This window comes from Acipenser ruthenus, chromosome 10 (genome assembly GCF_902713425.1).
Source record: "Acipenser ruthenus chromosome 10, fAciRut3.2 maternal haplotype, whole genome shotgun sequence".
NCBI lineage: Eukaryota > Metazoa > Chordata > Actinopteri > Acipenseriformes > Acipenseridae > Acipenser > Acipenser ruthenus.
The window spans coordinates 6,619,031-6,646,781 of record NC_081198.1 but is presented as its reverse complement, the minus strand read 5'-3'; the positions used below and the strand labels follow the sequence as shown (position 1 = coordinate 6,646,781).

At 37.5% G+C, this 27,751-nt stretch overlaps 1 protein-coding gene across 4 annotated transcripts; it reads right to left on the bottom strand.

The window, feature by feature from the left end:
- Positions 1 to 40: 40 nt before the first annotated feature.
- Positions 41 to 27,751, bottom strand: LOC117412045 (ubiquitin carboxyl-terminal hydrolase 33-like). Of its 4 annotated transcripts, none has more exons than XM_034020012.3 (24): positions 27,510 to 27,751; positions 18,513 to 18,644; positions 17,939 to 17,992; positions 17,619 to 17,681; positions 15,288 to 15,437; positions 14,304 to 14,427; positions 13,923 to 13,992; positions 12,539 to 12,652; positions 12,151 to 12,229; positions 10,933 to 11,356; positions 10,368 to 10,490; positions 9,994 to 10,106; positions 9,610 to 9,782; positions 8,561 to 8,631; positions 6,965 to 6,998; positions 6,075 to 6,120; positions 5,694 to 5,874; positions 4,961 to 5,090; positions 4,171 to 4,340; positions 3,682 to 3,763; positions 3,447 to 3,555; positions 2,714 to 2,816; positions 1,998 to 2,066; positions 41 to 1,274 (listed from the first exon to the last, which is right to left on the bottom strand). In XM_034020012.3, exons 2-24 carry the CDS (start codon positions 18,591 to 18,593, stop codon positions 1,117 to 1,119), a joined length of 2,721 nt encoding a protein of 906 aa, XP_033875903.1. In that variant the 5' UTR covers positions 18,594 to 18,644; positions 27,510 to 27,751; the 3' UTR covers positions 41 to 1,116. The 4 variants fall into 4 exon arrangements, with proteins under 4 accessions (XP_033875903.1, XP_033875920.1, XP_033875911.1 ...); XM_034020029.3 differs by having other exon boundaries at positions 14,328 to 14,427; XM_034020020.3 differs by having other exon boundaries at positions 4,961 to 5,087; positions 27,510 to 27,750.

The following is a 27,751-nucleotide window of genomic DNA, read 5'->3' as shown; positions in this document are numbered from 1 at the left end:
TTGTTAATTAGCAAGTAGTGTATGACATAACAGATACATGTTTTGGTCACTTTTTTTTATTGAAGTAACTTTCTGAATTATTATTAGGTTATAATACTAACAGACAGAACATACTGTATTTTACTGTTAAGCATTCCATTTTTTTTCCACCCCCAATACACAAGTTGTTTTGAACAGTTTTTCCCACCTCGAATTGTAACATACAAGAAACATCATGCCCAGATACATATAAGAATGCCTAATTTCAGAATGCAACAGTTAAAATACCAGACCGGATAAATCATTATGTATTCTGTACATACCTTTTCACAGACTTGGCAGTTGCAATTTGCTCAAGTGTACATTAGGTCCGCAAGCTGCATTTACATGCAAATGAATGCAACATAAAAATGACTTGGAAGTAGGCCACAGTTTATAGTCACTTTGTTTTTCCTTTAAGCATGCCTTCAAAAAACAGTTGCAAGACTTTTCTATTGTCATTGTTAAAGAAATGTGAGTCTCCTGGGAAAACAATTTGAAAATAGAAGTACCAGTACATTCAAACTTATTTGCAGGCATCAGATGTGTAAACGTGCTGCTTCTTTATCTGCAATACAGTGCAAAAAACAGTTATTTCCTGTGACTACTGAGAAAGTACTTGGTATCCCTTAATAACCTGCTTATTTTTGTTCATTATGTTTCAAATACTACACCATTTTTTATTGTTTTACTGTTTTTGGTTTAGAACCATTCTCTTAGACAGTAGTTGCTTAAATAGATTGTTAATTGAACTTAATGCATTATAGATTACATAAATATTAGGAGGGATTAAATTAACTGACTTTTACTCCATCTGGTTAGCTAAGAGACACCATTACACTGTTACACTATAATAACTGCAGAGTAGCTCAGTGCATTTTTCAACACAGCATGTTAGACTATTTTCTATTGAGGAGGGGGGGTATAAAGTTATAATATATACATAGTACAGGGACTCGTATGGTATGTCTTCCTTCCACTGATTGTCAAATATAACAATGCCCCTATCACTTACAACAACAAGAAAGACTCTTTCTGGGAATGCTCCTAGAGTAAGTTAAGTGCAAACTGTATTTGTTTTGCCTGCTATGTGTAAAACTACACGGCACGGGTCTCCATCTCGATTTTCTCTTCTGCTTGGGAGGTTTCAGATTCTTGATGCGCAATATTGGGGCGCAAAGTAACCTCTGGACCACCGCCATAGATAGAGTGCAGGAAGTTCCATGTTTCTTCTGAGATCTGTCCAGAATCTGCTCCTGTGGATTTAGAAAAATTCGAAAAATTCAATGAACAGCCCCTACTGTAACTGAACTGGACAAACCCAGTCTGTGTGTCTTTTTATTAGAACCTGACAGTTTTTCATCCCACACCATATATCTTTGAGGTGGAGAGGTCTAAAGAGGTTTGAAAGGGTGGTGTGACATCTATCCAGGCTGTAGTGCCAACATGACTGACCATACAGCTGTCCAGAAAAATACAAGACTTCTATTTTTCCGACTGTTTTTGGTGTTCATGAAAGGCTTGACAACACTGTAGTCTAAAGTATTTTTATCCACAAAGCATGGCTTGCACAAGCAGTGACAATATACCTCAAGCGTGCCATGGAGGGACAAACCTTTTCAGGGTGGAGGGAGCATTTTGTTTTGTTTGTGCCCTTATTCAGATGATTCGGGAGAGGTTCAGGCATTATCTATAGGGGTCATGTTCTAAAGGTCTCTGGGACCATTTACAGAAATGGAGCCTCAGCACTGTGGTGTTCTTAAAGCATTGCAAATACTGTACAGCTTTTACATAGATAATAGATTCAGCTTTAATACAAGGATTTAACAGATGCATTATGCACAGGTAGGCATTACCTGCTGATAACACACCACAATGAGGGAACATGAAAAGAAGTAAAATTATCCAGCAGTTGGACTGCACTTTAGAAGTAAGCAATTGATGCCTTGTAAAAACCGATATTTACATAAAGTCCTTACCTTGCTTTAATGTAATATGACCACTCTTGTTCACAGCAATCTTTGTATTATCAACCGGGCCAGGAGGCTCTAACACAGCAAGAGACAAACAGATTCTTATCAATAGATCATCACAGGAGTGTAACGCTTATTGCGATGTATGAATAGTTTTACAATTCTACTACTAAACATTATGAATCCCCAGAAAAAGTTTGACGGGTGAACTGTATATTAATAGAATGCATCACCACAACATAACATTTGTTACCATAATTGTTTAATGCACCACAAGTGCATATGGTATCAATGAACTTAATGTGTCTGGCACAAGTAAGCTACATATGGTTATAATAAAACTACACATTCTTTCAGACTATTTTAATAAGCTACAAAAACAACTTTCTCTGTTTAATACCTAAAGAAATGCTTTCTATGCTATAATGGATCAGGTAATTAACACAGCACTTCCAAAAGATTAGATTTTAATTCTTTCAACACTGACCCAAGTAATGGACAGTACATTTGTGTATACATACAGCAGTAGTTCACTTTGCCACAATACATGTACATAAACAAGGCTGAACAACAAGAGCTATGCATATGGCACCAGCGAAAATACTGTTCGTGACTAAGCTGTTGCTGTCTATGACCAGCTTACACCCAGGTTAAAGTTCCATCTTGGACACATCTTTGTGTCAACAGTCCCAAGATTGAGAGCATGTGCATGAGGCCCTTACCATTGTCCTTGCCTTTAACAAATCCCTCCCACTCTCTGAACCACTGCATGCTGATGCAATAAATGACTGCAGGGGCTTCCTCTTCCTGGAATGCTTTGTTCAGCTGTTGACAGAAATGGATCCATTATCTTGTGCTACCTTTATGAATTAGCACAGACAGTTTCCTTATCTGCGTGTGTGGGGCTCTGTGTAGATGGCCACACTGGCTATAAAAGTGTTAGATTTATTGCTGGTATTTTCATGTTGGAATGTTTGTTCATTTGCAAAACATAAATCAAGCCCATTATATTTAACACTGCAATATAGTAGAAAAATGCTTCATTTTCAGGACAGATTTGTGATCGATGTTGTGACCATAAAAACAAAAGGGATAAAGAGGTCTAATCTCATTTTCGGTGACTCTCCAGTACTGCCAGGTTAGAATAATTTTCGACTGAGCAAGATTACAGCAAAGCAATTTTGAAACAGAACAGCTACTGCAGTAATCCACATTACCTCCTGTCAATTTCTCTCAATGTTCACTAAACATAAATCCTTGATGTCCATCTAACAATTCACAGCAGTTTTAGCTAGAGCAGTAGAAAGGTTGTGCAAAAACATTTCAAGGCTGAAGAATAAAGAAATTCGATACCTTCACCATCTCATTTTTAGGGACACTAGCCTACATGACAAAAAAAAATAAAAATAAAATAAAAACACAAAACCACACACACAATTCTTAGATACTTCATACCCGAACAAACATATCCAGTTCTATTTTTCTTCTTTTTTCTAGTTTCTCAATCTCAGTCTGGCAAGTGTGACACACATACAGATGGTTAACAGCTGGCCCTCCTCCATACCTAAGAGTACAAAGAAAAACAATCAGAAAGGACAAAGTGCATTTCAGCGGTGACTGGTCATTCTAAGAGGAACGTTTTACATCAGTGCAACGTCTCCCATATAAGACTGGTAGATGCAAGCCTCACCTGCTGTACAGATGGTCCCATACATTCTGTGGCAGCATTAAAACAATATCTTCAATATATGCAGATTTATGAGGTGGTACACCTATGGGGGAAACAAAATGCACAGCAATAGAAAGAGTGTAAATAGCTGTGGCTACTATGTAAAATGATACAATCTGCTAATGACAATCACTACAACTTAATGCAGAAGGAAACAGGGATTCGCTTTTTAACATGTAACATAAGAACTGTGCTGAAAACATCCATTACTTACTTTCTGTGATTAACTGGTTTGGGAAGAATCAGAAGCCAATTTAAGCAACATTTACCAATACAGGGTTAATGCAAACATTATCAACATAAAATATTTTCCCATTTACAAAACTAGCTAAAGACAGAGCCTCAGCTAGCTTCCTGCACCCATGTCCCACCCAGTAACAATTATCAGGTGCTCTTTCAGATTACGGCATGGTTCATACAAGCTGAATAAGAATGGGAATAGCACTCTACCTCCATGAGCACAGAGGAAATCATTGTTGGAAATTGGGCCAGGCTCAGCAAATGTCTTAAACTTATTCAGCCACTGGCGGGAGATGTAGAACTGCAGCAGACTTGGCTCCATCATGTTCAGAAGGCTGGAGACTTTCCGCCGCTCTTTCTGGGCCTCTTCATTGCTCTTTCTGCACAAATGAAGTTTATGTTATTTATGTGCAGGTGTGGGGGTAGCGATGAAAGCAATCCTAACACAGGGTGTCCACATGCAATCACAACCTGCCATCAATGGCCAAAAATATATAATGGAACAGAAGAGTTCCTAAAAACGATATATTTCTAGTGCTGTTCTTAAACCATTTCAAAATGTAAACCATGATTAACATCACCACAGTCGTTCCTTCTTTATAAACCGAGGATAGCGCTGTAGACCGTTGTTAATCGATTGTTTCCAAATCTCATTACAATAAGAATGGACATGCGTAACCTAACCTTGCCAAGTCATTATTGCTGATCAGCGTAGGTCAAGACAGTGGGCAGCCCCTCCTAAACAGGGACAGCTGGTAGCTCTGAACATTCTCATATAGATCCTCTTTATTTGAGAGTGCTTTCAAAAGATTTCCATTCACTATTCCCATGGTGATAACAAAATGAAAACAATCACTCTCTTATCTGTATCGTACACATAGGTTTACCATTGAAAGCAATGCATTCTGAATCCATTATAACACTAAAGCGTCACCTGGAATTGATTGAATGCAAGAGTCGACCTACTTAGCCAAGCGCTCTCGTAGCATTTCATACATACTTGTAAAAGAGCACATATGCCTCCGCGTTCTGGACACTGGATTCTGACACCTCGGTGACACTCTGATCATCAAACTCGTACCACTGGTTGTTCAGATCATTTCTGCAGTAAGCTATGTAATGACCACCTACAAAAGAATTGGAAAACAGAAAGATCTAAATCATAGTCCTTCATTGGTAGCAGGAGAGCCAATCATGGTTTGGATGCAGTGCACACGTGTAAATTGCCACTGCTACGGATTAAAAAAGAAAATGTCCTGCTGCTGCAGGGTGTGGGAAGGATTCTGCAACAGAGGACACAGACTAAGTGATAAATGGATGAAACCAAGTGACTCGCCCTATTTTTATTCTATATAAACACCTTGTGTGTGCTGAACATGGATAAAAACAAATCTAGTTTGAGGGACAATGTTCAGGAAGGGGCTACATAAACTTCCCCTGAAGTCCTGAGTGTCAAGCAGAGCAATGCCAGACAGGGTGGAAGTTTTGAGGCCATTCAAAGATGAAAGGGTAGTTGTTTCCCCATGGTGCAACCTAGCCTTTCCTTTTTGGACTTCAGAAGGTACAATGAATCCATCCCTGCAGATCTCTGTAAACCCAGGGTGCACAGCTCCACCAGGACTGTCATGTGTATATTTCAATGTATGTAGAGCAATCTTGCATAATTATTCAGGCTTGCTAAATGTATTTTTTTAAGGAATCAGTTCCACTGCATTTCTATTAGTGATACTTACTGCTGGCTGTCCCATGGTGGCAGATGACTGACAGCAAGTCGTAGGAGGTGGTCTGAGCAGCGCAGTCCTTGGCGAGAAACGGCTGCAGGTCCAGGCCCTCCAGAGGGAAGGACACATGGGTGCCAATTTTGGTTGAGAACATGAGCTCATGTCTGAATCTCTTCAAGTGAATGCATAAAATCTGTAGGCAAATAAAAAAATAAAAGGATAAAAGACTAAAGCGCGTTACTTACAGTTGATAAGGAGATGCAAAAGGTTGCCCATCCCCCCAGGAAGTCTTTAGAGACTAAATATGTTTGTCTCCAATAAACACAACTCATAAGACATTTGAATTGGCCAATGAACCTCATGAAACAAGTATATCCTTGTTACAGTACCTACCTCTGGAAGACTCTGTACTTTGCAGAATTTAACTCCATTTCTTAACCTGTGGAGGAAAATAAAATATAAAAACCATACTGGCTTTAAAATGTCAGTTTTTTCCAGTCCTTTTCAACAATAAATTCAGCACAGTTCTTAAAACAAAATCTAGTTTAGTTTACTTTTAAAAACACGTTGGAAAATTCCTGATGGGCTTCTTTCATTAAAAATCCCAAATCTGAATCCAAGCATGCCTAAATGTGATGGTTTGTCCCTAGACTGGTTACTTTGTTTACAGTTAGCTAGCTGACCGAAGGGTATGAATTACCCTTCAAAAGGAAAAGGAAGCAGTCTTTACATTCCCAATCCTCAGAAACCTGCTGTGGAAATTATTATTATTATTCTTTTTTTAAACCTCCGAAATGCCTTTAAATCGCTGTTAACATTAAGGATGTACAAATCTCACATACTTCAATAGCAGTGTTGTGGGAACTGCACATTCCAGACCACAATAATTTTATCCTCTTAACACCTATAGTGACTGGGACCACGGACCATTTATTGTAATGCACATCTTTGTATTTTAAAGGCTTTCTTCCCTTCTTCTAAAATGGATTATTAAAACAAAGTAGAATAGAATTGGTTTTAGGTGACATAAAATTGGACGCTAGCAATCAAAATAGGACATCTGACAACGTACATAATACGTAATGATTCATTTTACACATGGGTAAAGATCAATACCTCCTTAGACAAGAAATAAGCAAGCACAGCAAAAACCGGCCCATTGTTTTACTTCTCTAAGGAAATACATTTGTTCTGGGTAATGCAACACATTCACACAAGAACTATTGTTCAATAATAACAACACGACTCATTCACACTGTCAAAATCTGCAGGTACGCACTTACTTTTTGCATTTTTCACAGCTGTACATGTTATCCCCTACAAAGAAAGAATATATTTTATTAAACCCAGTGGTGCAGTCCATATATTAATAGTTGTTCAGCTCTGTATACTAAGGTACCTTATGCATTAAAGGCTCAAATTCATAACTCAAATACGTACCAAAAACCAGCTGTGTTTTATCTGGCTTTAAAAAAAAATTATGTAATGTAATGTCAAATGTATTCAATAGTTATACATTAGGTTTGTAACATTATGGGAAGTTTGACAATAGGATAACTTTAATATATCTGTGTTAAAACTAGTGTGCCTGTTTTGTTTTTAATGCACAGTTCTTTATGATCATTGAAAAATAAGGTACATGACTGTATTCATGCACATGCCAGAAAAAAAGTGTAGTTATCAATACTGAAGTTAATTTACTTCAGTAGTCATCTTAAAATGAATAACAAATGCTACCCCAGACTATATAATTGACAACTGATTTTACAACTGATTTTTTTTTTTAAGCACTTACGTGCAATTTTATTATTTTACAGAAATAAAATAAATGAAAAAACAAAACAGAAACCTAACACACAATGAGTACTAACTACACTTTTTTCAATCCCTGACTAACGCATCAGATGGCTAAGCCATTTACCGATTAAACAAAACAATTTTAAACACACAAAACCAAAAAGGCTTTACACAACTACGTTTTTGGAAACCACACCGGTCTCTTCACACAGACTCGAGACTGCCCTGAACAAACCTCTCTCTGGTTATATAGCTGCCTGTTAATCACAGGAAGGTGTCCCTCGTTACACTCAGAGCCAGCTGCACCTCCTCCTGGCTCGCTCCTGTGGCATTCTGGGGAATGTAGTGTCACCACTACCTCTCCTCCCCCTAATCTGCCACACACACACACATATATATACATATACATACATACATATATATACATATACACACATATATATATATATATATATATATATATATATATATATATATATATATATATATACACATATATATATATATATATATATATACATATATATATATATATATATATATATATATACACATATATATATATATATATATATATATATATATATATATATATATATAGAGTAAATAATAATTTGGAATCGCCATTCTTTTTCTCATTTTCTCCCCAATTTGGAAAGCCCCAATTTTTTTAATTTTTTTTTTATTTCAACCTGGCTCACCGCTGCCACCCCCGCGCTGACTCGGGAGAGACGAAGACGGACACACGCTTCCTCCGAAACGTGTGCCGTCAGCCGTCCGCTTCTTTTCACTCTGCTGGCCTGCCATGCATCCACCTCAGAGCTACAGCCAGCAGTGGAATAGCCTGGACTCGAACCAGCGACCTCCAGGCTATAGGGCGCATCCTGCTTATTTTATATATAAAACAAGCAGAACAGCAGCCGTAACTAGAGGCAATGTCAGTTAGTATTATAGGTATAGCTACTATGTATTACTGTGTATAGAAGTCTATCTAATGGTTATTGTTATCCCTATAATGTGTTCCCATATATTTACAACCTGTTCCTTGTGAAAAGAATATTAAACAAAGCACACTAACTTACCCTTGAGCTCGTCTCTTGCAAAAAAGGCAGCCAGGCAGTCTTGCAGGGTTACCACAGGACCCCAAAACCAGCTAGGAGAGCAGGAGACAACAAACCTGGAATATTATTGACAAGAGAAGCCCCCCAAAAACCCTGCCAGTGCAGAAGCAACATGTACTGTACACAAGAACAAGATACATGTAACTGTACATGTAGGGCACTAAGACCGGAATTAGGCTCCCGAGGACATTACCACAAAATCAGGTTAAACAAACATATATATGTCTATATTTTAAAAATTACATTGAAATAGCACAGTGTTTGTATGACAAGAGGCTTCAAGAAACACACGTCATGGGAAAGCATGAAAAACATTTTTGCACCTCTCAGCCACCACACACGACCGTGATTTTAACTGTAAACAAGCGCTGCCTCTCGTGACAATTCACTTGCTAGCTACCGTTATCGCTTGGGGGAAAACGACTAACTATAAGTTATTCTGAGCAGATAGTACTGTAATGACTACTGCAGAAGGTCTAGTTGCTGCATTTGTTCTCCAAAGTTCTCAGGGAGATATTACTAAGTACCTTTTTACTGAATTAGAATAAATCAAATTATTTAGGCTTTTATTTACATTGTTTGTCTTTAATTATTAATGAAAACATTAAATCTATTTTGAAATGTTATAGTTCAGCTTGTGTTGAAAAGAAAAACTACTAAAAAAAGCCTACATTTTGATTTTTTAAAATTTAAAATGTTCCTAGTTTGTTTCTATTACATTGTGTCAATTCGTACCCTTTTTTCTGAAAGCACTTTGATTAAAACCGTTTAGAAAGGTTTTTTTTTTGGGGGGGCATATTTTTTCATAAATTTCTAGCTTCATCATTGCTGTCAACGTATCAAACACTTGTGGTTATAAAAAACAAACCAAGTAACAAATTAGATAACAATAACAGATTTTTAAAATCGAATAATCCGAAAAATCAGGAAAATATAAATCTGAAAATTCAAAATAATAAAACAGATTTTATAGGGCCCTATACATGCAGCTTGCACAGTGGACACTGTACCTTTTTATATATTCCATCACAAACGATACCCAGCCCTGAGGTGCGTACGCTTCCCCACAGGAGCCGGCCTTGACCAGTGAAGTCTGGTGTGTGGAGGAATGGAGCTTGGCCAGGTCTTCTTTACCTGGGATTGGCAGGGAGATGTCCTGAAAGGTTTCTAATATGACAGATACCTAGAGGCAATACCAGAAACACACAAAACAGAGCAACATGTAATATTCAGCCTGCTACAGCCTGGGGGGGTGGGGGGTATGCAGCACATCTACAAGTTCACTATTTTGCACGAATATCAATATCTGGTAATGGTGTATATAAATGCCCAAGGTTCTAAACATGCTTTGTAAAGAAATGCAGGAAGTCTTCTCGGCTCTCTGCTCTGCTTACCCGATCGCAGGTCAGACACTGCACTGAGCTGACGATAGTGCCGTCAAACACATCAGAAATGACACTCCTGTACTTTTTCTGCATCTTCTTCTTCGGAGAGGAAAATGGTGCAACTGACAGGTAACAGAAAAACAGAATTTGAATTAAAAGTATAGAACAGGTTAAAGTCATATGTTTTTTTTATTTCTGTCTTTCTCTCACAAACCCCATTACCTCCCCCATAAAGTCCCTGTTTTTATTCTAGTGACAAACTTAAGTAGAGCACCTATTTCAATTAGGCAGTGACAGAACATGCCCCAGTTGTTTTTCTTTGGTTGCCATGATAAAGTTTCAAAGTCAATGTAAAAACTGACACTCAAAAGAAAGAGAAATACCTTTTTTGTGCGAAGACGGCCAGACAGAAGTAGATTTCGGGGGGCTACTGGAGAGTTTAGGATGGATTCCTTCATTGGGCGAGGGGCTGTGGGGCCTTGAGGAACTGTTTACGTGGACATCGTCTTTTTAAAAACAGAGAAAAAACAACAAAGGGCTTCAATACATCCATTCAATTAGCCTGAGATCAACTTACAAACAGTAAGTATATTCAGTGGGGACAATTATATATTGATGGTTCAATATGTTAATCAACACTTGTAGGTAACAATCTAGTTCAACTTTTTCTGCCCTGACTTTATAAGTTTGAACTTTCTATTTAAAAAGAAAGTTTATTTTTAAACCTACTGGACAATTCCCATCAGATAAGGGCCTTCAAACCCACCCCACCAAAAAAAGTTTCTGTTTTCTGTTTTCTGTTATATATATATATATATTATATATATATATATATATATATATATATATATATATATATATATATATATATATATATATATATATATATATATAGACACACACACATATACATACTACACTACACACATATATATATATGAAAATTACCTGACAGTCTGCTCTGTATCTGCACTTTGACGGTTCCCTGGTTGCTGATGATGGGGGTGGCTTCTGCCGCCGTGTCAATGTCTTTATCCAAGTCCTCGGACGAGCTGGCTCGGTACAGCTTGTTAATGAGGTTCTTCTCTTTCTGCCAGTCTTTATTATTCACGTGGTTCTTCACCTCATCGGAGATGAGCATCTCAGCCTCAACGATCCCTTCTGTGAGCAGCTTGACATTGGTCTCGCTCTCGGCCTTGTCGCTGCTCCCGCACGACTCACAGGACTGGAAGTCGTTATCGGACTGGCTTTTGTCCTCCTCCATGTTGTCGCCCATGCTGATGGCCGGGGGGCCCTCGTCCAGCTCTGGCAGGCCCTCCTTCAGCTCCTCGTGAAGCTGGTCCATCAGACAGCGCAGAAATTCCTGGGAGTCCTGATAAAGGTGGACAGACCAACAGCACTGAGAAACATGTCAAAACATTCAAGAACACAACTGAACCAATTTAGTTATCTTTTTAACTGAACTTGCCTGGGAAATGATTTGATGTTGCTAACATTATTCGGTATACATCAAGAGTACAGCAGGTCAGGGAAAATTGTTTGCTAATAATCCACTTTTAAATCCACACTAATAGGACATGAAATCAATCAACATCTTAGACACGAAGGCCACTGAGGCTTCTCTCATCAATGCTGCAGAGCTAAAACAACTGTAAAACATAAGACTGCTCTGAGGTTTTCATTCTTTCTACTCATTTGTTATTCCCCATTTAGAAAAGCTGCTGCTAATCTGCACGTAACAATTCAGGAGATCCACTTCCTTAACAATATTGCAGCTTCTAATGAATCACTAAGAGGACCATTTAGGTTTATAGATTTCAAATTTGATAAAGATGTTGCTTTGACCGCTGTTGCCCATCAAATATAATCACCCAGGGGATGTACCATCATACAAATGTATTCCAGATACAGCAAACAGGCTTGTCAAATTTCAGAAGAAAATAACTGCAGACATGCATTACCATCATTAGTGCATAAAAGGGTTTTCAAAGGAGATTACTGTGAAGCACTAAAAGCAATTATGCAATAAAAGCACAAGTTAATTTGACTTGTTGTTAGGAAGCATACGGTAATTGCTGTCTTTGCTTGTTGAGGGGTTGCTTGCATTCCAAAGAATAAGAATGCTAAAAGGATAGAGACACCCCCCTCCATTATACTGTAACCAACCTGCTGCGAATATCCACGAAACATTGGATTAACTGCCTTAATTCCTTGGAACAAGTTAGTCGGAACAACATATCCAGGTCTGCAAGATAAAATATATATACACATTAAACTACAGTAAACAATGCTCACTTTTCGATATTGAGCAGAAATTATGAACAAGATAAGCCGACAATGTAAATTTAACTTACACAATTATAACTCCACAACATGTAAAATAATTATTATTAATGTTATCATTATTGTGTCTCAAAGGCATTAATCACTACACACAATAACCAATTATGGGAGCAAGCAAGCAGAAAAGAAAAGAATAGTGCACAGGGCAGATTTTTAAAGTCCCTTGTTAATAATATGATCATGCCCTGTACTTGTGTGATGCAGCTCTTACCTGTTCTTGTGCCAGATGTCTGAAACCAGCTTCTGGTAGCTCTTACATAGAGCTGGCTTCTTGTCAGTGCGCACCAAACCACCGCAGTCCACAAAAAACTGGGTCAAAGGCGGGCTGGAAGAAGGAATGTTACTGAAATAAAGTCACCACAGTAAAGGAGAATGCACTGAATTCACCAGGGGTCGGTAGGGATATTTCCACACAATTTTTGCAACGTCACTGTATATACAGATTTTATCACAGTTGTTTTTAATTTCATGGTCATTGTAATCAAAAGTACAGCAAGGGAGCACAACACGACAAAACAAATTAAAATAAAATAAAAAAAAGATAACACTACTATTGCTTATCATGTGCAAGACCAAGCAATGCAGTAACCTAACTGGCCTGCTTTACAATTACATGCAGAGGGAATATGCATCGGCTAATCAAAACACTGACGTATGCAAATTCTGGTCACTTCCTGGTAAGGACAACCTTTTACTATTAAGCCACGTGCATGACTGTTAGTCAGCTACATCTGTTTTCTGCACAGTTCTCTCTCAGCAACAGGCAATCATTAAGTGCCCACTGGAATGACAGCTCAGTTGCTGGTAGTTTAAAAAATAAATACTTAACCACTATTTGTTGACTTGAGGTACCCTTTCTGAGAACCAAAAGTCAATTTGTCACAAGGTGCAATGTTTTCTGGGATAATCACGTTCAACAAAATTAAATCAATACTTTCATATATAAAAAGGACACTCAGCATTTTTCTCATCTGCCCTTCTGCAAGTCATTTTTATGTCAATACTGTTTGTCTTCCAAATTGCTGACACCATATAAACTATATGGCAAAGTATAGGCAAAGGAACATCGCTTCAATTTCGAAATTACAAAAGGAATTATAACTGAGTGCAATGCCAACCTATGGCTCATCACAAAAGCATGTTAACCCCTTAAAGTACACAAGGAATTGAGCGGTTGCTCAAACGGTTTCTTCTTAAAACACATTTGAGAGCGACTCAGGTGTCACGAGGAAACTGACAATTTGGATGACCAGATCCAACCTATCATTAAACTTTAAACCATGTTTCGTGCACCTCATTGCAAAAGTAAGAAAGTTAGCATCATTTTATTTATGGCACACATATGTCCCTTGTACCTTTAAGGATTAAAGGAATGCTTTATTAGGCTTTATAATTGTGAACACCAGCACCTTCATAAGCTAAACCTACACCACTGATAAAATATTCACACATGCCGTATAATGTACATGTACCATCAGGGTGGGGAGGGGCCAATTTCCCCGACTTCTCATTAACTGTCTTTAGGAACAGTTGCAACAGCCATGGCAATGTAAACATTCTTTTTTGTTTAACTATAACTGAGCAAAGATTCTTACCAGTTTGAAAGTGCCTGCAGAGCTGCGTTCATATAACATGTGTTCCCAATGTTCTTCAATCCAGTGAGACCTAAAGGAAACCAGGAAAACAAATACATAAGCAGAAATAAGAGACAGTACAACAAACACTTTTGCACAGCCATTTTCATACTTGGGAGAGATTATCATTTTCCTTCGCTATAGGGACTTTTTTTTTGTATTAGTTCTTTAAAGCTTCTGAATTGACAAGTTACCAATTGCAAAAGGTAATAAAGCTAGTCGGAATTAGTTCAACTTAGTACAAAAATAAGTATATTTTTGGGCACGGCATGGCATGGCTCATTATCAGGGGTGCTAGACTGTTAGTTTTCTGAAGTTTCGCATAATAAAAAATATATTCACCAAGTGGAAATGATATGCGACTACCTCTTGTTCTGAATTCATCTTCTTCCATTTCAGTATCTAGGTCATCACAGACAGCTGCCTGGGGGAGCTTCAGTGCTGGGCTCCCAGGGACTTTGGTATCCTGATGTAATCAGAAACACAAACACATACCAAATGAACTAGACAAAGACACACTGGTCAACAGAGAACCTGCGTGCATCATCAGACAGGTGGTAATCTAAAAAAATGATCTAAAAATATCTTAAATAGCACCAATGTACAATGGCTAAGAATGTTATGTATCTGAAAAAATGAGTAAAAAATATCAAAGGTTATTAGATTTCCTTTCACATGGGATAGCCAGACTGATGCCTATGAAAATATTAGTGCTTTTCCTCTATAGTCACTCACAAACAGAGGTACGAGAGCGACAAAGTCTTTTGAAGATTCATTCCCAAACCGTAACCCACAGACCACATTCCCTTAGAGTACTATTAGGATTGTCAGCATTGTCACAGGTTGTCGTCTGTTTTTTTCTTTTTTTTTAAATACTGTCATACTTGTTCATAACTAAATTTCCTGTGCTGTAGTTGATCTTGCTTGACTACAATAAGATCAATGGTGTGAAACTGAGCAACAGCACAGGAAGTGATTTGGTAACAGGAAACAGCAATTTAAACTTAACAGGATTGTCTTCTTGCTGTACAGTGATTTAAAAAAAAAAAAAAAAAAAAAAAAAAAACCTACAAGCCTAGTTTGCTAACCTATGATGAAAAACATTCTGAAAATAAAATAAAATAAATAAATAAACCGGTAAAATAAATTCTAGTCTGTGTAAAGACTTCTTAAATAGCAGCTTAGCCAAGCAAAAAAGAACGTACATTTTAAGTCAAGCTTCAATTGCAAGACCTTACTGAAAATGCCAATGGCTCGCAACTGTATGGCATCAGCATGTCTGAGGACCATATGAACCACAAGGCAGTTTTCTACCGAAGGCTGTACCTGCACATGGTTTTGAATCGGTGTGTGTGGTTTAGTGGATGACGCCGGGGAGCGGGGTCCAAGCTTTCTCTCCAGAAACACCTCTTTTCCACAGGCGTAGCACCAGACTCGCAGAGTGGTGAGATTCACAGTCAGGTTATGTCGGGTGTCCTAGCAAGACAAATCAAGGAAAAGTCTTCATGAAGAGAACCCTGGTCAAAAGCGCAGGTTACTGCTTGTACTGCAATAAAACAAACTGCTGGCCTGATCTGTTACATGTTCTGTTACAGAACCAAGACACACAATGAAAATCTGGAGGTATAGGACGGTATTTTTTTTGTCAAACCTTTATTTTCACATACGGTGCATGTAGGCCATGGTGGGAGATGCAGGTCATTGACATGCTTGTTTATAAAATCGCCTGCACAATTCTTTTCAAACAGTAAGCTATGCATTTACTTTTTTTCTGGATTGCAATGGCTTGCTCTTTATATGTGCTCTAAATCTATAGTCTGTATGGAGTCTTGCTGAGTGTTTAATATTTAATGGTTATGTAGAAAGGCACTTCAACACATTCACACAGCAGGGCCAACAGTGGTTCTTTCTGCGGTTCACTTTTCAATATCTCACCATGATCTTTTGGAACAAAAACTAAATTGTCTTCAAATGGAGATGGAGATGGAGCAGTACTTGGACACAACCAAGACGTTCAAATACAAAACAGCAACAAGAACATAAGAACTTAGTTTGTTTACTTGACTTTTTTGCAGTTTTACCTCAAAACATATACAAGTTCCTTAGAGGCATATTCCTTGAATTATTGGTCTACGAGAGCAAATAACCTCACTTTATGCAATTATGATGTGTGGGCTCATAGCAGTCACAGCACAAGCTATTGAATTACCGCACAATATGGGAAGATGACCCTGGGCGCTGCAAGTGAATACCAAGCATTATATTTAATCCAAAGTGGCACCTTGTGAAATGACTCACGCTGTCTCTGTAGTGGCACTCTGAACACTGCACAGCAGTTTGGCAATAGAAGGAGTGCCCAGGGGTTTCTATAAGCTTTCCGCTCTTTCTTGCCATTTCATTAGGATATTATGATAGGGTCTTTTTTTAGAGTGGCCGATCTTAATACAACACTTACAAACCTGCTCCAATGAAGACCATATCCACTGTATTTTTGATGATGTTAAAGTTAGTAAAAACACCCCTAGTCACCATTGTGATTAATGAGAAACAGTTCTGTGCATGTGAAATCTGTGCTATGATGTAAACCCTGCTATTGATTAATTTGTGCTTTAAATAAGTTAATTAACCAATTAACCTACGTGTTTCTATTCCATTGCTTTGGTATTAATCATTTAGATAAGAGAAGTACACCCTATGGCAATATAATGTTCTAAGACACAAATGCATTTCCCTTTATGATGGTCCCACTCTAAATGAGCCATGTTGTGCACATAAAAGCTATTTCAAAATGCTGTAACCATGTGTGAATCGAGTCCAAAGGATATCCCAGTTCCTACCCTTGTCCACTTAAAGTAATCTGATGCATGCAAGCCTAGTTATGGATGAACAATGGCTATTGCACCTTTACTGGATGCGCCACTCGGGAGCCCCCAGATATGTATTCTTGATATTGTATCTTTTTTGTGTTCCCTGATAAACAGACAAGGGTTGGAACGGGCCAAAATGAAATAAACAGATATGCGTCAAAATTTTATAGGGTCGGACATGTGAGTGCTGAATGTATTACTTTTCCTCCAGTTCTGAAGCCATTGTGTGTCCCACAGAGAGAGTGGACAGCAATCGTCGGCACTAACCCCTGCTTTAGCAATTGCCATTCTGTTCATTTCGAATTCGAAACACTTGTATAGCTCTGGTCTTTCAGGATTCAGAAACCTGTGGGCAATGACTTTTTTTTTTGGAGGGGGGGGGGGGTGGATTATACAACATTTGCAACTGTTTCTTTGAACCTGCCTGACAACCTTTTTTTAAAAAAAAGTTTTTACCACATTCTTCTTTGCTGCCAGGGTAGCACTGCCTATCAATTAAGCCATAGGAACACAAAGCCACCTTCTTCAGGAACAGTGGCTTGAAACCTGGTTCCAAGAGACTAGGAGATCTAGTTTGCAGCAACTTTGCTGTTTCAAACCCCAAGTCTCTCCTGGCGTACCATGCAGTGGCCTGAAACCAAGTTCCAAGGCACAAAGTGGCTTCATGTTCCCTCAGTTTAAGACAATAAAGCATCAATTACTTAAAATAGCTTTCACCCATTCCTGCAGCATATCTGCACCCCGGCTGGATATCACCGCTCAAGCCCCATTACTTGGCCAGGGTACTCACCTGGGAGTGAACCGTGCTGTGATCAGCGTGAGATTCTCCACAACCGACGTAGGCACAGCCGTTCTGTGAAGGGCACAATGAAAACATCATAAATACCAGCAGTAACGCTGCGAACGAGTTACAGTCTGTGCGGTACAGCACGGGCAGACTGTCCTGTAACATTACAACAGATACAAACCATCAGATCAATTCCTTGTCTTATCTCCTTGTACACTTATCACCTTGTACAAGAAGTTGCAATGCATGAGATTCCTAGAACCAGTCTACTTACAGAATTCTTTTCTCTGTATTTTACAGTCATTTTCATCATATTTACTCACCTCCAAACATGCCCAAAGGTTTGGACCGCCAACTTTACAATCCTGGCATTTCCCCTGTAAACACAGATGACAGATGACATTTAGACATGCAGTATTGTAAACAGCTCAAAGACAGAACAGAGCGATCACTAAATGTAGTTCACTGCTGTAGGGGCTATTAAAAAAATACTGTTTAGAAGAAAAAAAAAATAGACCTACACATTTACAATAGTGTGCCTTTTATATAGGAAAATGTGAGACCTATGAAAAGATGGTAATACATCTAGTAGTCAAATTTACTGGAATGAATTTGTTTATAACAAAATACAATTTCAGCCTTGAATAAAATGTATTGTGCTTTATGTATTAAACTGTACTGGGAGACAATAACCAGCCTGCATTGCATTTATTATCAAACACAGGCTGGTTATTGACAAAGGTTAGATTGTAAGCCTTATCGAAAGAACCCAGGTAAACAATATTATTTTATTTTAGTCTAACTTACAGCCCTAGACTGCACTATGGTCAATATCGTGTACAGTCCAGTACTAGTAAAGTATGACATCACCAGTAACAGTAAAGAAAGGTCGCTCACATGAGATTTCTGGATCAGTTCTTCTTTAGTGATCTCGCCCACAGATTCCAAATGTGGGCAGTCGTTGCCGATGGGTGACATTCTGCCAGCTGGGAGTTCCAGGCGCCTGCCGCTCCCGGGAACAGGGACTTCCTGTGTGAAAGTAGAACTGTGAGAGGGAAAGGCATGGCAACGACCTCCTTCAGAGAGCTGCACCTGTCAGCCTGCCTTTGGAAACTGCAGTGGAGGAAAATAAGCCTACGCTGGTACAGCACCTGACTGCAGGAGCACTATATACAGAGCCTGACACATTTAAGAAAGCTCTTGAATCTCCATTGGCTCCTAAAGGCTTGTTAAGACAAGCAGTGGCAATGCCAGCTACCCCATACCGCCACATCTACTCATTGGCCAAATGTTTTTTGATTTAGTAATATGTGGTCAACTGTGCCCTGAAGATAGATCTCAATAGATACACAGTGAACCCTAATATAGTACCACCCACAGTAGAGAAAATCGAAGCCATAAATGTATACGTAGCTCAATGTTAATACATTAACTACACAAGAGGCTTGAAATATTCTATAGTGGATTTGTATTGCCGCATGGATTCTTTTCTTTTAGTGTGTCATTAGAAAAGCGTCATTCATGGGGTTTCCATGCGGAGCAATTTACACGTGAAATGGCGATGCGCGTGGACTTTTGGGAGAATTACTCGTGTAAATCAGGTTTGTGGCTGAAAAAAATGGCCAAAGAGAGGGATAGGGTAAATCTTATTTACTCGTGTGAATGACGAAACACACAGGAAAATCCACGCCCAGTTTCGCATGGAAACCCGCATTTCACGTGTAAATGTGAATGAGCTTGTTTACTCTTAAGTGACATCACTATAAATATTGCAAGGGAGCAGCTCAGTTGTTATTGTGGATTCCAAGACGGCAGAAAGTAAGTGGTTGACGGGCGGATTTATGGTTAGCAGTGGTGTAGTTCACCTTAATGCTAATGCGGGCAGCCTTTTTTAGTATTGTTTTTTGCTGTGTCTGGTCTGTCATGTTGTATATATCTTGTGGGTTTACAGTTCTGTATAAAACCACTTACCATGAACTGCGTTATGCATTTGTTATAGTATTAAAGCAGCTGTTTGAGAATACCCTTGCTGTAAAAACTACGCTCAAGTTAAACACGAAGAACAAGTGAGCTGCTTAAATGTCCAATTGAATTCATTCCCGTCCTTTTGATCCCAGCTACGTCCGAAGACAACGCATGTCCGCCCTCCACATTAATAAATATAGTTGAACTGGATGTCATGAGCCAGCTCAATCGCCTAAAACAGCACAACATATATACCAACAAGTTGTTAATGCCCTCTCAGAACTGACCAAACAAAATTGCAATTGTATTGATTGTGTTTTATTTGTTTGCATCATTAATATTTAACTCAACAGTAAATCCAAAACAACATAAAAGAAAAGGAGAGAATCTCCGACAGCACAAGCCTCCTCAGTTCGCTGCTGTCCAATTGAAACTGGCGGCTGAGGTAACCTTCACAGTTCAAATCCGCTTATACTATCCAAAATCATATCTCTTAGACAAATGTGATGGAGTTTGTAGCCCTGGGGTGTACAGTATGAAAAACACAACATGCCAACACCTCAGCGTATCAAGATTTCTATTTAAATCAATTAATATCTGTGTGTGCGAAAAGTTCAGTGGCAGATTTAAAAGGCTGTCTCAAAATAAGCTTTGTTTTTGCTGTGTGTAATTTATGATGCAAGAGTGACGGAAGCATTTGACCTCCACATGTACACATGGTAAAATAATGTTTAGTACAACTTTGTTATTGGTTGTTAATAAGATATGGATTTGGAATAGCAAATACATTTTTTTCATCACTTTATTTGTAGCTGAACAGCCCTCTAGCCCACGTGAATGAAGGCACATTAATAATTAATAATTCATTTTTTTGCTGGCTACAAAGTTTCATTCCAAATTCTCAAAAGGCACATAAACCAGGAATATGAATGCAGTGAAACTTAATTGACATTGATAAAGTACACTGCATAATTTGAACAAAACAGCGTTTTCTTAGAATGCTAGGAATGTTATCAACAGAAAACAGCATAAAAAACATTAATCATTTCAGAAAAGGCACAGCTTGCACATTCTGCCCAATGTTTATAGCACCCCTTACAACCCACGCCAAGGCTGCTTTCAATATATTGGATTACTCTGCTGTGCATGTCTGGTATTTACAACCGTGACTATTAGGCTATAATATGAATCTCTTAGAAACTCGAACTACCCATACCCCTGGATTGTAAATCTAATAACATATATTATGAAACAAAAAATATGAAAACTGAAGGATTTCTCTTTAAAACAATGCAGTTGATTTGTTTGCTCGAGTGATATGTCATACACCGAGGGAAACCTCAGTGAACTTCCTGAACAGTGGCAGGCATGAGAACGAATTCACAGTTCTGGAGACGACTCCTTGTTATTTAAGCACCATGGAATTTTCCACTACAGAGTGATCGGTTTAGTATATTTTTAGTCTCTGTTTTTTTGTTGTTTTTTTTTGGTTTGTAAGTTAATCTCCCTGTAGTAAACTGAACCATATGGTTCTGCATGGATGCTAAGACTGCTGTCAGCTTAGGAATGCAATCCACATTATACAGTATACTGTATTGTTCATTTTCAAAAAAAACATGGCTCAAAAGAAAACAGGCATCGTCCCTCCTCTCTGTACTGTTAATAAAAAAAGCATTTTTAAAGTGTACAACATGCATGTTAACATTGTCTCCCATACAGAACCCCCTGCATTCAAACAGTAGCAGGGAAACCTTGATTAAGCTCAGTTTCACACAGCAGTTTTTCCTTCATGCAACTCTTTAATTGATTTGCCCTGCATCAACTCTACAAAGCAAAGGATATCACAGACTGGTAACTGTTACATCTCCATCAAAAATGTATCAGGACTGTTTTGTTATGAGAGTCGAGGGATCAACGTTTACAGTAAAGACCCTTCTATTTTTATCAGTGCTTTCAATCTTTCATTTGACACAGCCCTTACAGTATGTTCTGTTGACCAGTGCTGAATTACAGAAAATACCCAGCTCTTAAGATGACCCCAAAAGGCAAGATGAGTTTATTATTATTATTATTATTATTATTATTATTATTATTATTATTATTATTAATAATAATAATAATAATAATAATAATAATAATAATAATAATAATAATATTATTCCTGGGCTCCAGTCCTAGAGCAAATCATTGTTTCAATGCTCTTTACTGGTTAGCAATAGATATGAACACAAGTGCAGTTCAGTGTATCCAACATTACAACCATCAGCTCACACCAGTAGCCGTTTGCATTTTCTAAACAATAAAAGCAAATTTGATTCAGCATGTCTGTCTTTTAAAAAAAAACGCAAAGAAACAACTGCTCATACTTCATGGGTAAAACCACACTATTTACACTTCAATTTAAATAAAGGTCAGAGACATCCCCTTCCGTGTACAGTACACCTTATCAGATAGCAATCCATTTTGTTTCCACTCAGAAGGGTCATTTTAGCAGCACAGAATGCATCCTTTGATACACCCTCTTCTATTGCAACCAAAGTTTTCGAAAAAGCTAAAAAAAAAAAAAATTTAAAAATGGGCCCCCCTTTTCCCAATGGTTTTTTTTATTTTACAGGATATTTTAATGAGTTTTAAAGTTAAAATATTTTAAATACACATGTACAGTAGATTAATAAACATGTGGATTTCAGATGACTGTATAGTAGCCTATTACAAAATACACACTACTGTAGGCCATTATATTTAATCTTAGGAAAATAAAGCTAATTATGCTTGCTTCACTGCAAAAAAGAATTAGAAAGTGGTCAGTTGGCAACATCTCAGGCTGTAACAGCAAACAGTCTAACCCAGGAGATTTCCCTTGAACAAAAACTGGATAATACATCAAACATCAGCCGAGTCTGCAATCTCAACCTCATTTTCTGTTGTTACAATCCACATTATCACATTCCCTGGAAAAACAAGACAGAAAACAACTTCTCTACACCATGACACTGCTTGACTCAATTCAAGGCAAATAAGAACGTGCGTCTGTATGAATTGTGAATGCCTGTAATACAGTAAAAACACATTCACTATTCAAATCCCATTAGCTTTCAGTTCTACAGCACTGCAGCCAATACAGCTCCAATATAGCTTGGCAATGTTCCTTCTTTCCCAGTTTAGACGCCTTTGTTTTTTTTTTGGCAGAAGCTTTAGCACCAGCCACTATTCGAGGCATGTTGCTGCTGCTACTACATGCAATAGGAGGTAATACATTGTCAACACCCCACTCACCCCCCAAAAATTGTTTTTCAAGCAGAACCAACTTTAAAATGCAACAGAGTCGATGGATAAATGTACCCAACTCTGGGTCAAACACTTTGCGCTGCTTTTCAGAAATGATTCAGCACTTACAAGCCTAGCCCTAGCCTTGCAAAGGACATAGTGACACATGGCACATTTCCATTGTGTTGATAACTGTAATGTGTTATTTATACAATAGGTGTGGCTTTGTTCCAATGACATTTTTACAGATCATCTTTTACAATGTCATTACAAGAAAGGCAGATGAATAAAAATCACGAGCCCCTGTAATATAACCCACTTACTGTACACAGCACACCTGCTACTGTATGTATGGTCAGAAAACTGAAAATATGTTTTTCCATATTTTCTATTATGAAGTAATATATTTTCTTTCTCTCACGCATCTTCAAAATGTTTCTTCTACCTCTTCTAGCTGTGGACTGTAGCTTAAAAAAATTAACTTCATAAATTATTAATGCCATCACAGAAGAAATATATCCGACAGTCTACTTAAAACTGAGTGGGTCTAAGAACCAACAGATGTTATTGTATTATGAAACGAGTCCAGTGGGACACAAACAATATAATTTTACTCAAAATGCCCCAAAGAACAACTTTATACAATACCAAAGAATGAACTAGAAAATTCAAAACAGCTGGCTCTTTGAGCTAATTTATTTATATTTTTGGCTCTTTGAGCTTATATATAAATTATATATATATATATATATATATATATATATATATATATATATATATATATATATATATATATATATATATAAATTTTAGCTCAAAAAGCCAACCTGCCTAACGTTTCGATATTTGTAAATATCTTTCTCAAGGAAGCATGTGCTTGAATCAAAACATTGGTGGTATTTATAGGTTTTTGACGGCATGACAACGACTTGTTATTGTTTATATTCAAATCCATGATTTATTCTTACATGATGTAATGGTGTTCTATATATCGTGACATCATCTCTACTTCTATCTTTAAATCTGTTTACATAAACAGTATATTTATATTATCATGCAATGCTGGCTCGGAGGATCAGCCTTAATTTAGCCTCCCCAGCGCATCAGCATGCACAACTTTTGAATGAATTTTGTTTATTTATTTATTTAAATGTTATATAATTTATTGGAGTTAATGAGTTCATTGTTTTCTGTGGAGTCCCGCTGGCATAATCATGTTCAGTCTATTTATCCATTTACTTTCTTTTATTCTTCTATATGTTGCAGTCTAATTTTAACTGCTCTAATACTACAAACTTTACATCATTTATGTCATGTCCTTGACTGGTGAAGTGCTGTACTATTGGCTCATTAATTCTCTTATTTCTAATTAATGAAAGGTGGTTCTGAATTACTTTATATAAAGTTGTTCCAGTCTCTCCAACATATTTGATTTCATCACATTTTTCACAGGCTACTCCATAAACAACATTGCTGTTTTTAGTGGATATGTGTTGTTCTTATGTTTAAATATATTTGTACTTTTGTCCATGTATTTACACACTTTACATGTACCAGTGCAAGTAGGGCTTATTTGTAGAACCTATTCTGACTATTTTATTTTTACTTTTTTTTCACCTAAATTATCTTCTCTTTTGAATACTACAACTGGGGCCTTAAGAAATACTTTTTTTCAATATTTTCGAATTATGTAGAATCCACAAGTGTTTCCAAACTATCTTAGAAATATTAGGCAAAAGTTTAACGCAAGTCATTAGTAATGGGACTCTTTACCTTTCTCTATTTTTATAATCTAGTAGATCATCTCTTTTTAGTTTATCCACTTTTCTTAACTGTCTCTATAATTCTTTCTTTGTATACTCTTTTTTTGTAATACATTTCTTTGTTTTACATAGTCACTTTCTTTAGAGCATATTCTTCGTATTCTTATTCCTAGACCCTTTGGGATTGCCCTTTTAGTGTGTATCGAATGTGCAGAGGACATGTGCAAATATTGGTGCATGTCAGTAGGTTTACAGAAGAGGTCAGTCTCAATTGAACCTTCCAAGTTTTACTATGATATCTAAAAATGCTATTTCTTTTCTTGTCCATCGAAGGTCCACCTTAATATTGCTGTGTATTTAATTTGCCATTTTATGAAACTGGAAAAGAGATTCTTCTCCATGTGTCCAAACCCCCAAAATATCATCTACAAACCGAATGTATTCTAAAGGTTCTCTTTCCAATTATCTAAGTAATTGTTCTTCTCATTCCCCCATGTATGTACTGGCAAAATGCATTCCTACTTTAGATCCTATTGGTGTACCATTGTTTTGTTTGTAATTCTCAGCAAAAAATGTAAAATAACTGTTTTCTCAGAGAGAGAGAGAGAGAGAGAGAGAGAGAGAGAGAGAGAGAGAGAGAGAGAGAGAGAGAGAGAGAGAGAGAGAGAGAGAGAGAGAGAGAGAGAGAGAGAGAGAGAGAGAGAGAGAGAGAGAGAGAGAGAGAGAGAGAGAGAGAGAGAGAGAGAATATGTAACAGGGCAGAGGCCGGGCAACCAACCACACTGCAAGAGAATATCTTAACCACTGAACAAAGGAAAGTGGCTACATTGCATTAGTCTTTCCAGAGATCTTTTTAGTCTCATCTCCTTGTCCATAAAGGCAGTGAACCGCACAACACTACACACACCTGCCACAACCTTGCCCCAGAGACTCCACTCACATGGAATGAGGAGAATGTCAGCTTTAATGCTCTTCCAAATATTAGACTCTTCTGAAAAAATGATCCACTATCAATCAAGTACAATTAAGGGGTATTAATAGTATAGGTCATTTTTTTATGTTTTACTTCCGGAGCTATCATCGTGTGGAAAGTGGGAAGCGGGGTTCAAGGAGGATAAAACTACCTTTGGAGAATGTAAATCAGACTCCAGTCAACAAGACCTGTTGAACTGAACATCCAACTGAGAAAGAATGTAAAGAGATCCCAAAGGCAGGTTTAACGCTAGACAGTAGTCTATTTGTCACTCCTGATCTCCTGTTTGAAAGAAATATACACTTCAGTGAAGGTAATCTACACCTTAACCCAAGTGACATTGTCCACATTTGAGGACAGGCTACTTTGTAATTTTTTGGAGCATTTTTTTAACTGATATCTACCTGTTATTTTAATTTTTTCTTTAACAATATTGTTATGATAACTTACTTTTGTTTACAGTCTAGTTAAAGAATAATTAAAAGGGTTCAATAATTAAAATATAGTTGCTACAACTGTTTAAATAATGTACCTGTCATTTTTCTTTTCATTGTTAACATCCTGACAACTTTTTTTACACTTATAACTTTAAAGTCTGTTTCAAAGCTCTTTCCAAAATGACAAGTGTTCTGGCTTTTCTGTTCCATACCACATCACAGATCGTTATTGCTGTGTTACCTGTTTAACAATGTGGGTACAAATCCTTACACTATCAGTGCACTAGAGGGGCCATTTTGAAACGAACGTGAAACAGACTTAAAAGTTATGAAGTGTAAAAAGTTGTCAGGATGTTAACAATGAAAAAATAATTACATGTACGTTATTTACACAGTTTTAGCAACACGGGGAGGCGTGTAACGCTATACCTTCTTCGGAACACCGCTGCTTCGTCTCTGATGCATGTATCAAATTACATAAATACAACTTGTGGTCTGGTTTTTTCAAAGACAATATTTGGTACTTAATGGGGTAAATATAAAAAAGCAGGATTTGTTCTCTGTTATGGAGCAGCAACGCCTTTTTTCTGAATACTGTAGCTAATTACTTGTGCTTTGCACTATTATTATGTATTTATTATTATTATTATTATTATTATTATTATTATTATTATTATTATTATTATTATTATCAATAATAAGAATAATAATAAACACAACCACATGGAAATAATTTTATCTGAAGAAAATCGACACCCCAGCAGGGTAATTATTTCAAATATATCACATAATTATCAGCCGAGATCTCTGAATTGTTTTCATTATATATACCACAAAGACAAAGTGCATGAGCTGCACTTTGAGGTAATCATTACCCAAGTCTGCATTTACCACACACACCATGATAAATAGACTGTACGGTAAGCTATTGGTTAAATCATTCGGTGGGTTACAGTACCTTCGCTCAGACAGTGGCAACTCTCTGCGCAAACATTCATATCAAACAGGGAAGTACTGCTTGACTTGTGTGTGCGGTGCAGGCGGAACAAACCGCAAAACATGAGAGGCACTGACAGCAACGCCATACACCTGCCAAGGAGCCCTGACAAATGTCCAAGTCTTCATATTTTTTCAGTCGAGTTAAACAAAACACGACCTAAACAACCAATTGCATGCTGATTTAATCGGAAAACACTAGTTAGTGGCAGTGGGTATTAATGCTCAAGAAGCTCAAGTGACAGCAACTCATTACACAGAATTAATATTTAAATACGGGGCTTTAACTGATTAACTGAACAACGGTAATCGAAAGAATCCACCCGTTTACAAATCATTGGTTATTTATTTGAAATAATACAATAAAAAGGCACAACACATAAATATAATAATGTTTTAACTTTCTTTTTTCATATTTTCAAATTGGTTAAATTGACATTGTTGGCTGTAGTGTATATTTCTAATGCACCAGCTCAATCCGAGGAGTGCTTACCTTATAAAATACGGTAGTGTGGTCGTTGCGTTTGTTGTGGTCCCGGTGTTGGGTTCAGAAATCCAATTCCTGACAGTATTATGTTTTACATTTTTAAGAATTTTGTCATATTTCCAGCGATCGACGGTGGAAAACGTAAAAAAACACCAGCCAGGTTATCTCCTGCTGCTGCTCTTCTTGTGCTGAGTGACGTCCAGCGCCTTCCGGTTCTACCGCAACAACTAGAAAGGCGAATAGTACCT

Bases quoted from the DNA above. Each gene is read 5' to 3' on its own strand.
- LOC117412045 (XM_034020012.3), bottom strand. From the start codon at position 18,593: ATGTCACCCATCGGCAACGACTGCCCACATTTGGAATCTGTGGGCGAG. The intron at 13,993-14,303 runs GTGAATATATTT...GGTTTCCTTTAG, and splicing joins TCGCATATCATTTCCACTTG to GTCTCACTGGATTGAAGAAC. The intron at 11,357-12,150 runs GTTGGTTACAGT...CACCTTTATCAG, and splicing joins TTCGTGGATATTCGCAGCAG to GACTCCCAGGAATTTCTGCG.